At 48.1% G+C, this 16,493-nt stretch overlaps 1 protein-coding gene across 18 annotated transcripts in view; it reads right to left on the minus strand.

The window, feature by feature from the left end:
* UBR5 (ubiquitin protein ligase E3 component n-recognin 5) overlaps window positions 1–16,493 on the minus strand; it is a 2,064,863-nt gene that overhangs the window by 785,077 nt on the left and 1,263,293 nt on the right. For all 18 annotated transcript variants that reach the window (XM_086966085.1, XM_086966077.1, XM_086966080.1 and 15 more), the window contains one exon: window positions 9,899–10,022. In XM_086966085.1, the coding sequence (XP_086822211.1) occupies window positions 9,899–10,022 (124 nt within the window). The remainder of the gene's footprint in view (window positions 1–9,898; window positions 10,023–16,493) is intronic.

The raw sequence follows: 16,493 nt of genomic DNA on the forward strand, positions 1-16,493 counted from the left end.
TCCGGCCGGGTTTTTCGACGGAAACCACTCTCTTAGGGGTTACTGAAAACCTATGGTCCCTGCTCGAAAAAAGGTCCCTGCTCGACAAAGGTGAAACGGCCGCGCTGATATTACTTGATCTCAGTGCAGCGTTTGACACCATCTCTCACAAAATCCTTCTTGACGCCTTAGCCACCATGGGCGTGGAAGGACTAGCCTTTGACTGGCTGGCCTCCTTTCTTTCCAAACGCACTTTTCAAATCTTCTCCCGGTCTGTCATTCCAATACCTACTCACAGCACCATGGTGTCCCTCAGGGTTCTATCCTCAGTCCATTACTCTTTAACCTTTATTTTACCCGCTTAGCTCACATAGCTGACAATGTCGGTCTCACATTATTCACATATGCAGACGATTCCCAGGTCATCTTTTCACCTACAAACTGTTGCGAGGCCTCCTCCCCCCGCCTTCAGCTTGGGCTTGGTGAAATAGCAAAATGGATGAACCTCAAGCTGAATGGCGAGAGGACGGAGGTCCTTGTCCTAGGGCAGAAGCCTAATCTATGGACCTCGAGACACTGGCCAACAAACCTAGGTCCCTTCCCTGTACCAGTGGAGCAGGTACGAAATTTAGGTGTTGTCACTGACAAGGGCCTGACAATGCAATGTCAAGTTAGCAAAGTATCTGCTATGTGTTTCACCATTATACGTTGGCTTCGCAAGATCCTGTGGATGTTGCCTGATGACACAAGAAGGATGGTGGTGGGTGCCTTGGTCACCTCCAGGTTGGACTATGGCAACATACTCTACCTGGGTGCGGCCAAGGCTGTCACTCGACGCCTGCAACTAGTTCAAAACGCTACAGCGCGCCTTCTTAGCAGCTGTCGCAAAACTGACCACATATCCAACCGCCTCCGTGATCTTCACTGGTTGAAGGTTGAAAACCGAGTGAAGTTCAAGGCTCTCACCTACATGCATAAGATAAGGCATAAGGTGGCTCCGAGTTATCTACAGGCATTAGTAAAACCTTATTTTCCTTCCCGTTCCCTCCGCTCTTCCTCTCAATACCTCTTCTCAGTTCCCAGGATCAAGCTCTCCAGAATGGGAGGACGCTCCTTTTCTTACTTAGGGCCCAAATTATGGAACTCCCTTCCTCCAGCCATCCGGTCTGAGGACAGCATTATATGTTTTCGTAAAGCCGTTAAGACCTGGCTTTTCGATCTATAATTACTTGGCCAACCATCTCCTGTTAGCTGCAGTATCTTAGCACCGGGAGACCCTTACGGGTAGCTGTCGCTCTCTATAAGCTTAAATAATAAAATAAAAATAAATAAAACAAAAAATAATATGAATATGGGAGATTTAAACAACGAGGATTGATCTGGTAAACAGAGAAAAGCCGACAAGTCTGACAAGTAGCCCTGAAGAGTAGCTGTTAAGAGCTCCCTACATCAGATACTGGCGATTGAAGACGACGGGCTGTGTGAGTTCACGCAAGTGGCAAACAGGTCCAACCGAGAAAACACACACATCCTAAAAATGTGATAGACCACCTCTGGATGGAGACGCGACTCGTGACCGCCCGAATTTTGCTGACAGACTGTCCACATGCATTCCGTTCCACAGTCAGATGATAAACGATCACGCAAATCTGATGGTCCTGGACCAGAGTCGCAGAGCCTCTCTACAAAGAAGATACAACTCTACTTCTCCCTGTTTGTTGATGTACCACATCGCAGTAGTGTTGTCCGTCTTGATCTTAACTGACTGACCGCGAAAGGAAAAAAGGCCTTTAGAGCCAAACCTATCACATGCAATTCCAGAAGATTGATGTTAAATTCTTTCCTCTGGAGACCATAGGCCTTTGACCTACAGATCCCCAAGATGAGCTCCCCCACCCTAAAGAGGAAGCATCCGTTATCATTGTGGCCACTGGAGGAGGTTGAATAGGCTTCCCTTGAGAAAGGTTGCCCGAAACACTTCACTATAACAGCTCCGCTGCAGTGCCTCTGGACATCCTGACCACATTCTCGAGATCTCCGTTGCGTTGAAACCACTGCTTGCTGGAGGGCCCTCATATGCCAGCGTGCATGGTTGACCAACAGTATGCAGGAAGCGAACTGATCAAGCAGGTGCAAGACCTTCAGAACTGGAACAGACCCTCAATTCTAAAAAAGTGGAATCAAAGCCAGGATTTCTTGAATCCCATTTAGAGGCAGGAAGGATTGAGTCACACTAGTACCCAGTACTGCCCCTATGAACAGGTTGCGCTGAGAGGGCACCAGGTGAGATTTGGGTACAATTATCGAAAACCTAAAGTTGAACAACAGACGTGTTATTGCTTACAAATTATGCAGTACCATCTCTGGTGACTTTGCTTTGAGCAGTCAGTCGTCCAGATAGAGGAAAACAGGAATCCCCGATCTTCTGAGATGTTCTGCAACCACTGCCATCACCTTTGTGAAGACCTGAGATGCGGAAGTAAGACCAAATGGAAGGACTGCAAACTGGTAGAATTGGAGACCTCACCGTAAAATGAATATACTTACGATACAACTTCAGGATGGGAATGCGAAAATAAGCATCCTGCAAATCGATCGACACCATCCAGTCCTCCTTCTGCAGCACAAGAAGAAGCCGAGCCAGGGTCAGCATCTTGGATTTCTCCTGTTTGAGGTAAAAATTCAAGATCCTAAGGTCTAGGACAGGCTTCAAGCGTCCGTCCTTTTTGGGAATCAAGAAGTACCAGGAGTAGCATCCCTGGCACCTTTCCTACTTCGGAACCACCTCAATCGCACCTTTTTGTAGTAAGGATAGAACTTCCTGCTGGTGAAGCAGGAGGTGCTCTTCTGAGCACAAACCCTGACGAGGAGGGAAAGGAGGGGGAACACCCAGAAGGGGAGGGTGTAACTATTCTCTACGATGTTCAACACCAAGAGATGTGTAGTAACAGACCTTCCATTTTGTAGGAAATGGGATACTTGTCCTCCCATGGGACAAGCATGCTCTAGGATGGAGGAGTTAGAGCCACTTCTCTGCCGTACCAGTTGGAGGGCCAGAAGACAAGGAGGAGGAGTAGACCTGCTGCTGTGCTATACCTCGCAGACAACCTCTGCCCTTTCTCCTGTATGACCTGTACAGGGGTTTGCCTGCTGTTGCGGCTGCTACTTGGCTTGAAAGGATAAAGTCCTGCCAAACACACAAAACTTGCTGTATCCAAAGTCCCTGGATTGTGACCAGAGACCCAAAGAACTTGCTGTGGCTCAGCTGTCTTTAAAGCTCTGCAGCGCAGAGTACGGTCTGTCCCTAAATAGATGAGATCCATCGAAAGTCATGTGTAACAGAGTAGCTTGGTCATCCGGGGAAACCGCCAACCTCAATAACCAAGCATGCCTCCTGGTCGCAACGAAGGATCCCATTGCACCGGCCACCTAGTCAGCAGGGTCCAGACCCGATTGTATAACCTGGCGCACGGGAGCATTTCTCTTGCCGAGTCCATCAGTGCAAGGATATAGCGGCCCAACAGGATTGTAGCATTGTAACTTGAGAGCCATACTTCCTGAAGAGAACACCTTTGAGGATTGCTCAATGCGTTTGGACTCCCTATCTGCAGTAATAGATGGGAATGACCCTGCAGACTGCATCAAGGTACACGTTGCCTGGACAACTAAACTTTCCGGTGATGGATGGGTGGATGGATAGGAAAGCAGGATCCCAAAATCCACCTTATACCTCCTCGCCACAGACCTAGAAACAGAAGGAGCAGTCATCAGCGTCTGCCACACCTCAAGAATGCGCTCAATCAAAGCCTTGTTGAAAGGAAGCAATGGCTCAGAGACAATAGAAAGAGAATGGTGCACCTCGGTCAAAATGTTAAACTTAAATTTTGCAGGTCCTCCTGCTTTGGAAGACATTTTGGGGGGAGTGTTCCCATTGAAGATATATATATAGGCCACTAGCTTACTGTAGGCCTTCAAAATCTTGATCAAGGTCGACAATGTCATCTTCCTCAGCATCCTCATATTGTTCTCAAAACTCCTCCTCTTCCATTAGCCTCTGTGCTTCCCTTCTAGACCTCATCCTCGCAATCTGCTTCGGAGGTGCCAGACGTGGCGCCGGTGACTTCGGTACCCGGGTCGAATGGAGGTCTACCGGGATAGAAGACGTTGCTGGTCGAGTCGGTGCCAGCCCGGAACCAGATGGCGTCAGAGAAGATCCGTCTAGCTGCACTCGTCCCTCCAGAGACTGCACCGGTGTCGAGAATCTCGGCCTGGAGCCATCGGCATAAAATGCATGAGAGATGCCTGAGGGAAGGGAGGTGGCAAGCCTCCCAGGGAGTATGCCAGCAGACCCATGGGGCCAACCGATGCACCAGTATGGTTAGCTGCTCTGGCAAACAAGCCGAACATCGCATTAAGAAAATGCGACTGATCCGTACCTGGAGTCGGGAAGGCAGGTTACCCTGAGTCTGGTACCCGAGGAGGCAGCACAATCTGCTCCTGTTGCGGCCCTGGAGCCCCGCCCCCCCCAGGAGGTGGAACGCAAGGATCCCTTAATGCCGAAGATGAATGAAAAAGCAACGAAGTGCACTTAAACGTACTGAAAAGAGACACTGCCGCGCAGAACAAGGCAAGCTCGAGTACAGCACTGATATGTTTCTTGAAACACGGAGACATAGGACCAGACCTCGCAGCAGCGGAGAGGTGGAGATGTAGAAAAAAGGGTACCCTATGGGTAATCCGTACATATTATAATATATATATATATATATATATATATATATATATATATATATATATATATATATATATATATATATATATATATATATATATATATAGATAGATAGATAGATAGATAGATAGATAGATAGATAGATGGATACATAGCAAAAGGGGACGAACCACGACCACGCAACACGGGTGCCACGAAGGGACCCACCTAGTGCATTTATGGCAGGAGGCGTGTTAATACCTTAAAAACCTCTTAAGGAGGAGAATGAGGTACTGATGCAAGGCGACCCATGATGTTTAGGAGACAGTGCCAAAAGGCACAACATGGAATACTGTGCAACGGTAAGATAATGGCATCAATGGACGTATAGAGGCCAAAAGGGCCTCCAGGACCGCTTGAAAGATAGCAGAGCTATACAATTTATTTATTTATTTTTAGAGTTTTCTATAGCGCGAACTTGAACCGATTAGGTTATCAGAGCGCTTTACATAGCACCAGTTCCGTTACATGTTATCACAGCAGTTTACATAGAATCAGTTACGTTGCACATTTCAGGATCTTGAACGGATTAGGTTATCAAAGCGCTTTACATAAGACAGCATTCGATGTCCAGTGCCCTCCTCCGCCGTGTAGCGGGGGACCTCTTCCAGCCCTCCGAAGTCGTCGAGCTGTCGGGACTAGGCTCCTGGAATTTCAGCTGTCCCTTTACAACTAATTTGTTTGAAGTCATGACGGAAATCTCAATCCCAGCAGCAACCAAGTGAGCTCTCTGTCTCCAAGTTTCTCTCCGCGCTTGGTGATAGCATACAAGTACCCCACATGTAGTATGGCACACCCCAAACAACGGGGAACACCTCTTGGGGCAAACCACATTCAGCGGACAAAACACAAACAACTTGTGCAGCACTGCCACAGTTGGCCTTCTGCCAGCCTAAACACATAGTGCATCCGGAGGGTAACCACCCCAGAACATGTGAGAAGAAGAAGACCTGTGAAACAGACCTACGGAGGAGGGCGAAAGCCCGCAAGGAGGCGCTGAACAGCCGATTCAGCGTGGGCATCAAACAAAAGGCCCCCATCAAAGGGTAAATCAACAAGGTGCTCCCGGATATTCTCCGGGAAGACGCCATCCCATAGCCAAGCAAGGCGCCATAGGGCAACCGAACCAGCCATAGCACGGCCTAATGAATCAGCAGTATCAAAGGCCGAGTGGATGTTAAATTCCGCCAAATCATGGCCATCACGGAGAAGATGAAGGAGGTCAACTCGAGCGCCTTCAGAGGTGGCCGAAAGATGAGACTAGGTAGAGTCCCAAAGCGCAGAGGTAGCCCGAACCAAGACACACACTGTATTTAGTGAGCGAAGGGAGGCGCTAGTGGAGGCGAAAATGTTACGACCCCAGCCATCTGGACTCCAGGGAGGGAGGAAGCATCAGCTGAGGCAAGGAAGGGAAGGCAGTTTGCAGAACAAACCCCTGAACGTCCGAGTAAACAAATAAGCAAACTGGATCATGTGGAGTAGGACGGTGAAGGTGCAAGACAGAACGAGCCACTGGGTCACCGGAAGCTGGGCGAGCCCAGGTGCCCAAAAGGGCATCATGAAGAGAAGCAACAAAGGACAGAAGCGGCTCCACATTTCCCGACCCATGGTGGAGGACATGTAGCAAAGGGTCCACAGGCAGGGGACCGAAGGGGGCTGCATACTTAGAACACGGGCGGCCAAGGAGACAACTCTAATGTACGAAGCACCGTCCTCAGTAGCCCTTCGAGGAGGGGACAGCAACTCATTCGTGGGTGAGGGCTGTAAACTAACACTTCCACCCAAAGGAGGTTGACCAAGATACTGCTAGTAGTCACTTTCAGATAAGCCAGCCGATCTCATCCAGGCGTAGCGACGAAGAGATACGGACGTTGAAATGTTCCTGCCCAGAGAGCCGGCGGTGTACAGCCCACAACGGATGGTAAACTTCGCCGTCTCTCTCCCGGCGGCAACAGCCTGGGAGAGCACTGCCCGGGCCTCTTCCGGACACTGAGATAGCACCTGCACAACCGTATCCCACACTGAGTGGGAATAACGGCCCAAAAGACACGCAGCGTTTACCGATCGTAGTCCTAAGCTGGGAGGAGAGAATATCTTCTTCCCAAGATTGGTCCAGGTTCTTGGATTCCCTTTCCGGTGGGGCGGTAGGGAATGCACTCTTGAAAGTGGAAGCTTGGACCACCAAGCTCTCCGGGGTGGGGTGCTGGGAAAGGACAGTGCCTGTGGCCGGGCGGTGGCGTCGGGCAATCATTCTGTCCACGTGAGCCCCAGTTTTGGGCCTGCACCACGTGCCCAAAAGGATGTCTGAGGGCCTCATTAAACAGTAACAGGAGCTCCGAAGAGCTAGCAGGCGGTTGAAGCACCTCTGTCAGGTTAGTCCTTTCCCCACCGTAGGAAGCTCGAGGTTGAGAGTCTCGGCCACCCTATGCAACATCACTGCGTACGACACTCCCTGCTCCGTAGCCACAGTAGGAGGAGACAACATGCCAAGGTCAGGGGAGGTGTTGAGACCACTGGCATCCCCCAGAGTTCCTCTCTCCAGTCCTGTTCATCTAACTGGTCGGTCAGAGGGTCTCCTGACCCCTCCCAGTCCTCTTACTCATCCTCTGGGTGCCATTCTGGTCGAAAAGGGACCCCAGGAGTGAACAGGGGCACGAAACCCTATGCTTGGGATGGAGGCAGGGACCCACCGGCGTCGAATGCGGTACATGTGTCATAGGAATCTGCACCGGTGGAGGTGTATTCAGGTCAACCGGCACCGATTCAGGTCCAGCCTTGGATCCATGGGGGAACTGCAGCGCCGCAGCCATCGGCGAAGGCCTAGACCCCCCCCCAATCGAGTCCGCATGGCCCTAAGACACACCAGCAGGTTTGGGCCGCCCAAAGATGGCATCCATCGCCTGGTAGAACGTACGAAGCTGGATGGGAGTCGCTCCAGGTCCCGGGAAGAAAGAGAAAAGCCGAGTTGACTTGTCAGGTTTCTTGCGCGGTGCTGCAGGAAGGGCACATCCCTTGATGCATCAGCCGACCAAAGAGGAGTAGTCGAAGAGCGACGATGCTTCTTCGACGACTTCTTATACTTAGACTTAACCACCCAGAGTGTGAAGACTTTGATGACTTGGACGAATGGCGGTGGCTCCCTGGCTGGTCCCTCGACCTCCCTTGCGACTTTGAACGGCGCGGAGCCAACTGCCGGCGCTCAAGCAGCTTTAGGGTCTGCTCCTGCAAAGCCTTCGGCGCAATTGACCGGCAGTTTGAGCACGACTTGGGGTCATGGTCACGCTCCAGGCAAAAGAGGCACACGTGGAGCAGATCCGTCACCGACATCAGTTGGTTACAGGAACCGCATGCCTTGAAGCCAGGCATCCCTCTTGCACCAGGAATCGAAGACTCGAAAAACATGTCGACAAAAGTCAAGAATAAAGTCAGCCAAAGTGACTGGAGTACCGCTCTTCCCGGATCTGCGCTGGCTGGCGCAGAAAACAAAAGAACTGACATCAGCGTGCAAGGGCGGCGTCTAAGTAGCTGCCGCGACGTCATCCCGGCAACACGACGCCAATGACTAACAAGAAGCTGACCGATGCCACCGTCCGACACGCAGAGGTACTGCTGACAACAAAAAGTTTCCGGATCCAGTCGGACGCCTGGGGGTAATTCTAAGGTAAGGAATCTATAACCAACGTGTTTCTTTCAGATATGCAGCTATTTCACAGCTGAGCAGGAAATACAAAAAGAAGATGCAAATCTTTAAAGTCACAGGGACAACCATCAAATAAGTACTGTCCATTAACTAAAAATCATGCTAGCAAAACAACGTTACCACTCAATAGATGCACTGGTACTTTAAAGTTGTTCTGGTTTCTCAGTCTTTTCCTTTGCAGGAGGTCCCATTACCTCACAGTAGCCCAATTTAGGGATTGCACTAGCCTGGATGAGGCACACCTAACCTGACTAGCGAATTTTCCGACCAGTCCAGGTGCCTAGGGGGTCCTGGACAAATGAGAGGGGCTTCCTCTCCTGTGAGAGGAGTCTGATTTGCATTCCAAAGTTGGCATCTATATGAAGCTTGCTGGCCCAAGGAGGCTAATCAGCAGTTCATCCTGTGGGAGGGGCATATCTGCTGTAGCATGTATGCCCTCACATGTAATATTCAGCCCCGTTCCTTACGGCTCTCAGGTCGCTGTAGGGGTGACTTGCATATATTACACACAGTGTTAGGGACATGGCACACAAGGATGTGTGACCTGTTGTGTTTTCACTTTTGTCTGCACCAAAACATGCAGCCTGCAAAGACAGTCTTGAATGTTTTTTTTTGGTGTTTAAGAGTTTTATATAGAGCAAACTAGCATCAGTTTCACTACAGAAGGACACATTCATTTTTGTTAGGCATGGGGAGATTAAGTGATTTGCCCATAATCACAGGATGTCGAGTGCTGGTGCTTGGTGAGGGGCTCCTTAGGGTGGCACAATTCTTGCTGCAGCCCTTAGGGGCTCTATTTAGTACCTCAGGTCCTGGGTCCCAGGGTACCATTTACTAGGGACTTCGAGACGGTGCTAAATGTTTTACCAATTGGGGGAACAATCAAACATTTTTAGGGAAAGAACAATGGTACTGGGCATCTAATTAGCAGGAACCCAGTACACTACAGTCAAACACTAGCCAAAAAGCGGGGGAGTACTGCAACAAAAACCCAGTTTCCTAACTGAGTTTAAGCACTGTCCACATCTTTTTTTTCACATCTCAACAGAGCACAATGCTGCTCAAAGCAAAATTTCATAAGCACTAAATACAGTCAATAAGTATAAACTTCCCTTAAAATTAGTGAGGTAGGGGGTACGCTTTCAATCATAAATTGACTTAGAAGTGATTAAAAATTAGATTTGGGCAAATGCAGTGGTCCACATCCATAGGTTTGATCAGGAATTATCAAAATGACTTCAAAGTACAGTAATTTTTTAGACTACAACGATTTGCAACTCATAACAGGTAACATAATTAAAAAAAAGTCAAGTAAATGTGATTATTTGAGAAGACTTAATGGAGTAATTTTTTTAGAAATATAGTGAATGACAAGATCAACTACTTAAACTTTAAACGCATCAAAATCAATAGCATTAACGCTCAAAAAGAGCTTTTGAAAAACTAACCTCTTCCACGTCAGCTGATACAATATCATCCTGCTCTTCATCTCTGCCACGAACTGGCTGGGATTGACTTATCCGTCGTTGCTGAGGATTCCTTATAATATACGAGGACTGAGACTGGCTCGAGCTTCAAAACAGACAAGTAGAGTGAAAGAAGAAATTTAAAACATGATTTTTGTTTTCTAAAACCTTTATTGAACTTTTTCTTCTACGCACTTATTTTTAAAACCAACTATTGTCTTGCTAGTAGTATCAGCAACTTTTCACAATGGCAATTGGGCTGGCAATCTAAATTCCCTGCTTCCACCAGTCTCATGCGATACCCAGGCTGATAAGCCATGGAACAGGTGAACAAGATATTTCCCTTCGGTAACGCTCTTTTTGACTGTAACTGCAGATTCCTTATGAATTTTTCCCTAGGCATAAGATTGGATCCGAAAACTCGGAAGCAGTACTCCTACACACTGGTAGGTGTTGTTGTGCAGCTCCACATGAACATCGTTCTGCTCCGAAAGTGAGATATGTACCCATGTATTAGCTCCACCCAGGCATATTGACATCAGTTGCTTTAGAAGACACAAAGCCCCGTCAGTAAACAGAACGGACAAGAGGGTGGACTGTGCGTAATCTGAGTTCAGAGTATCTACCAGAAGGATCATTACTGAAGACACAAGCAGGTAGCCTTCTAACAAACCATCAGATGTTGCAGAACACCTAACATTTGCTCCCGACAAAATTACAGCTTTGGGAGTGCTTGAATTATAGCTGAGAAAGGCAGGAGGTTACAATTTCTTAGACCCAACAAACGTGATTGCTTTAAATCAAAAGTCAAATCCTCCTGTCCCAGGCCCATTGGGCAGATCTTCACAATCTTGGGCTCAATACATCAGGGTGGCGAGCCCTAGCCTCATGGAGCCTTTTCCTTACGCATCCTGGTTCCTGTGTGGCACCAAAGTCCAGTTGTTCCCCCAAATGGTCTTTAGGGCATGTAAGGAGACCAGCTTCTCCGGTCCTGAAGTGAGTCCCACTGGTCCTGGGGTTGGCTGTAGGCAAAGTGCTTAGTCCATGAGGACATCAGTTGTTCAAGACTGCTGCCATCCAGTCCCAATGTCCAGCACCAACAAAAAGCACCTTTTCTCCCTTGCGTAAGTGTTTTTAAGTGGGGGTGGAAAGTTCAGTAGGTCAGGCAACCCTGGTCAATCCTAGGGTGTATATCACCTCTCCATCCCTATAACCCTATTGCATAGCATGGCGGAACAATTCAAGATGGCCTTATTTAAGAGTCAGTGGTGACATATTGGCTGGGGGCCTCAGCTCTGCCCATCGATATCACAGCCTGGGCCTTTCCCATCAAAACTTCAAAGAAAAGCCCCCCCCTTTTGTGTTGGCTCAGAGGTCTGGGCTCCCTCCTTTGTTCAGTGGTCCTGGGATGTCCCAACCTTGGTATAGTTTGACAGCTTATTAATGGATGCACATTTTCCTCCCCAGCCCTTCCACCTCAGGAGCAGAGCGAAGCACTTTTAATTACTCCCTTTCTCAGGGATGTTGTAAGGAAATATCTTTTGGGTATGGTCATGCCAAAGTTTTGGACTGATGCGGCTGGGTTTTCGATCCAGAGTTTACAGAGGCCTGCTAACCAGACCTCAGTGCCTGTGCCCTGACCTTTAAGGGATGTGTGTTGGATTGACTTGTAACAGGCTGTAAGGCCCTGGCATATGGTCTCCAGGGCCTGTAAGTTAGAAGGTGACACCAGGGACAGCTGCTCTGGTTGCGCTACCCTAGGTGTGAAAAAGGTAAAACAAGGCTCCTAGTCTGCCACTCCAGAATGGAAGGGCAGTTTTAAATTGGAAACTCTACTTTGGATTTGCAATTACTTTTATTGGCAAAGTCCTCCTTATTAAATATATGTAAGGCAACCCTAAGTTAGGCCTAGAGAGCCCTAAGGAAGGGTATTGTGTATATTAAGAAGTGGAACATATGTTTTACTAGTTTCAAAAGCAAAAACCTGCAATTGTCATTTTAACTGAAGAAAAGGCAAGTAGCCCTATTGTGAATGCAACGTTGCAGGCTGCCACAGCAACCCAGCTAACTTCTTAGTGGGACTCCTAAAGTTGATACTGTAAGGTATCAAACAACTTGTTACATTAAGCCCGACTTGATGACCAAGTCACTATTATTGCAACTTATTGCAGTGTGCAACTTTTACAAAGTTGCCACATTGTTGCCCTAAATCCACTGTGATCATCCACAGTTGCACACGGGGTCTTTCCCTGAGACAGCTTTCTGCCCTTCTGGGCTACGTGCAAACTCACTAAAAGGAGACAACAGAAACCGGGGCGGCGCAAAGGGGTTACCTCTACTTGGCGGGAAGCCACACAGGAGTTAGTCCAAGAGGTAAGCTGGAGAGGCGAAGGCGCCTGTGAAGGGCAAATGGGGAACACTCTGCAGAAGGGCTTGTCTATTGTTAATGTAGACAAGCTGGCACTCCGGAAGGGGAGGGGAAGCCAGTTGCCAAACTACTTTTCCAGTGGCACATACACACCTCTAGGTTGGGGGTTAGGGAGTGCTACACGCCAAGTGAAGGGTTTTGTCATATTGGAAGGTGGCAGAATGGAGAATTCTGGGATAGCCAGATACTATACCGCACAGCAAGTGGTCATCAGGATGGAGGAAACGTAATAGAACATTTGCTACTGACTGCGTTTCACCAGAGGGCATTTTTGGGGCATAAAAGGGCAGCCTGGCACCGAGAACTCCGATCTCGATTGACTGGAAGTAGGAAGCTGCCTCTGTATATACTATGCCAAAGTGAGGTATAGAGTGCACAGAGTCCAGTGAAACCCCAAAGGTAGGCAGAGGTAAAGTTAGAGAGCACCTCACTGTAGGAAACTGGCTCTATATATACTGAACCAAAATGAGGTACAGTGTGTATAGAGTCCAAGAGTCTCCAGAGGTTTGGCAGAGGCTAAAGTTAGATAGAACCTTACTCTCTGAAGTGGTAGCTTGGTCGAGCAGTAAGGCAGTACCAGAAGGCAGTGTAAAGGATTTGTTGTACACACTCAGTCAGCAAAAGGTTTCACACACTCAAGAACTGAACTCTAGGCCAATTGATTTTATATCAAAAGATATAATTGTTTTATTTTAGAACCAACAGGTATCAAAATATACTTTTCTCAATATGAGTGACTTTAGGTAATTACTTTACAGAGACTTTGTAAGTACAATAGCTACAGTGGTTGCAATGGGCAACACAATTCTAAACACAATTTAACATGGAGTTCAATGGGTTTTTCCTACATAAATGTAGTTGATTACTTTAAGGATTACTTTTCTAACCACAGGACTGGATCCTGGATCCAGTCCTGGGACCTAAGCTGTAAACAGTTAAGTAAAAGCGTTTTGGTTACAGTTGTGATTTTTAAAGAATATAAATGTATTTTCAAAGTTGACACTTAGAAACTTTTCAGTGAAAACCAAGCAATGTTATCCTATGGAAGGAAATCCAAGTCACAGGTAAAGTAGATTCTCGTTACTTTTGTAATCCAGTGCAGGACTCCTAGGTTCAGCACTGGGACCTCTACCTAAGACAGGTAAGTATTTACGGTTTGATAGCTGGTACGATTTTTAAAGAATTTCTAGTTTGCAAAAATCAACACTTAGAAGACATTTCACAGAAAAACAGTCAATGGTTTCCTATGGAAGAAAATGCAGGTAACTGGTAAGTACAGTTGGATTACTTTTGCGGTTCAATACTGGGCGAAAAGATACAGTACTCGCTTCTCTCCTGATCACAGGTGAGTAATTCGGAATTCGTTATTCGGCTGATTTTAGATGAATATTTTAAAGTTTCAAAACTCCACACTTAGAAGAAATTTCAAGTGAAAACCAAGCAAGTTAACCCATGGAAGGAAAGTGAGTTATCTGCTTTTAGGTAAGTACTCGACTGGTGGAGTGAAGGTTCTGGGCATAGACTCAGGGGTCTCCCAGGGTCAGAAAGGTACAGTAGTTACACCCTCAGCGGCACAGAGGCAGCCGGGTGTAGAGAGAGTAGGCCCAATGCAATTCAATGAAGGGTAGGGCGCCTGCGGTTGGTGGCTGCAAGCAAGCAGGCCATGTAGCTGTGGGAGCTGGGCTCTGGGTCACTTATTCCGGGCAAGTGGGGAAGTAGATTAGAGTAGTTGTTGCACTTCCAGCGGCACTCAGGAGCCTGGGTGAAGGGTGCTTTTGAGCCGTTGGGCGCTCAATGTTATCCAATGGGAAAGTTAAAAAGTGAACAAAGGCTGCAGACTCGGGACGGAGATTCTCTAGGTGCGACCACCACTTCGAGAGGTAAGTTGGGATCATGGAGAAGAGGTAGGTACCCCAAAGGAGGGCACAGGGGGTTGCAGGGCACCAGGTGCAGGGGTGTCTTTAAGTGTCTGGAAACCTTACCCTCTGCTGGTCGCGGTTGGAGGGGTCCCTGGTTCTGAGGCTGCAGGCATCGTCTGGTTTGTCGAGGAGGGTCTTTGGGCACTGGACTTTGGGTCCTAGTCGCCGGGGGGACATCCTTGTGGTCTTGGGTCACTCAGGAACAGGCCAGGCTTGACGGGTGCAGAGTGGGCTGAATTTGCGTTTCCTGGCTGGCACCAGGGGTATTGCTGTTGGAGCAGAAACACTGCTTATGGGAGTCCCAGTCTTTTGGAAGGTTCAAGGCAGGCAGGTCCTCCGGGGTTGTCGGGGTTGCTGTCCGCAGTAGACGCACAAGTTACTACTTGTGTAACGATATATCTTCAAGAGACATTAGTTAGTGATAGATTCCTTACCTTTGAATATCCACAGGCGTCAGACTGGATCCGGAAACTTTTGCGTAGCAATACCCCTGCGCATCGGTAGAATTCGTCCGCGGCAGTCGTCGGCGTCCTTAGCTCCGGAATGACGTCGCCCGAGTACTTAGACGCCGCCCTCGCGCACTGACGTCAGTTCTTATACACGGCTTTTCCGAACCAGATACGCAGAGCCATGATAGAACCAACACTGGTGCCATGAAACTAGGGCCCTGAAAGGGGATGACCACAACCCTAGATATCGGTTCGCAGAACGGGGAGGATGGGTGGGAATGGTAAGGAATCTATCACTAACTAATGTCTCTTACAGATATATTGTTAAACAAGTAGCAAATTGTGCATCTGACAGACACGTTAGAGATAGATTCCTTACCTTAGAATAGATACCCCAGCAATACCAACCCCGGTGGTGGGTCTGCAAACCAATAATCACACCAGAAAGTCCTGGAGGACGGAACGGTCAAAGAAGCCATCCCTCCGGACTTGGCTCTCCAGGCAGTAGTGTCTTGCGAACGTGTGCAGCGAGGCCCACGTAGCTGCCTGACAAATGTCCTGCAAAGGGACTCCTCGGCCCAGGGCAGTAGTAGTCGCCATGGCCCGAGTGGAGAAGGCCCTCAGCCCAACAGGAGGTTCCTTTTTAGCCAAAGAGTAACACGCCTGGATGCACAACACGATCCACTGGGAGATGGTCCGCTTGTGCACCTCCCGTTCTTTCTTAGCGCCCACGTAACCAACAAAGAGTTGGTCATCCACCCAGAACTGGTGATCTAGATAGTAAGAGAGCGCACGTTTTGGGTCCAGGCGGTGGAGCCTCTCTTCCCCTTTCGAGGGATGCGAAGGCGGAAAGAAGGTGGCCAAGGTGATGGACTGCCCAATGTGGAAGGCTGTGACTACCTTGGGCAGGAAAGAGGGTTTTGTCCGCAACACAACCTTGTCTGGATGGACAGAAAGGAAAGGAGATTTAGAGGAAAGAGCCTGGAGCTCACTCACTCTCCTGCCAGAGGTGATGGCAACCAGGAAAGCAGTCTTAAGTGTAAGAAGACGGAGAGGACAGTTATGAAACGGCTCAAAGGGAGCGCACATCAGGTAAGTTAGAACCAGGTTCAAGTCCCACTGGGGCATCACGAAAGGAACAGGAGGGAACATATGAGTGATGCCCTTTAAGAATCTGTTAACAATCGGGGACTTGAACAAAGAAGGCTAATCAGGAAGCCTTAAGAAGGCGGAAAGGGCAGAAAGGTAGCCCTTGATAGTGCCCAGAGCAGAGCCCTGCTGGGCAAGAGAAAGAAGGAAGAGGAGAACTTCAGAAAGAGGGGCATTGGGCGGATCCACAGCCTTTGCTGTGCACCATGCCACAAATCTGTTCCACCTGCAGGCGTTTACCGACCGACCGTTTGTGTATGTTTATGTATGAATTACTGAAACTCGCATATATTTGTTTATAGAATCATTTCTGAAAACACAAGTTTAAAGACCAACCTGAAGCTGTGCCATACAGATATATTTGAATCCAGGTATTCTGAATTTTCAAATTATGATAAATGTTGTATAATTTGTATACTTAGCTTTAAATTAAATTAGCTTAGACTTTTCTACTTTATCCTAAACTCTCATTGGACATTCTGTCTACCTTTAGAAACCTAGGTGATAAACCAGTGCAAATTTGGCTTTTGTTTTGTCATTTGAATAAATTAAGAGACATGATTGATATTCTGTCTTTGGGTGTGTTCTCCCTGGAAGAAAAAGAGATGAAATCAAAGTCTGTTTCTGAATAG

The sequence above is a fragment of the Lissotriton vulgaris genome, chromosome 4_1 (genome assembly GCF_964263255.1).
Source record: "Lissotriton vulgaris chromosome 4_1, aLisVul1.2, whole genome shotgun sequence".
Taxonomy (NCBI): Eukaryota; Metazoa; Chordata; class Amphibia; order Caudata; family Salamandridae; genus Lissotriton; species Lissotriton vulgaris.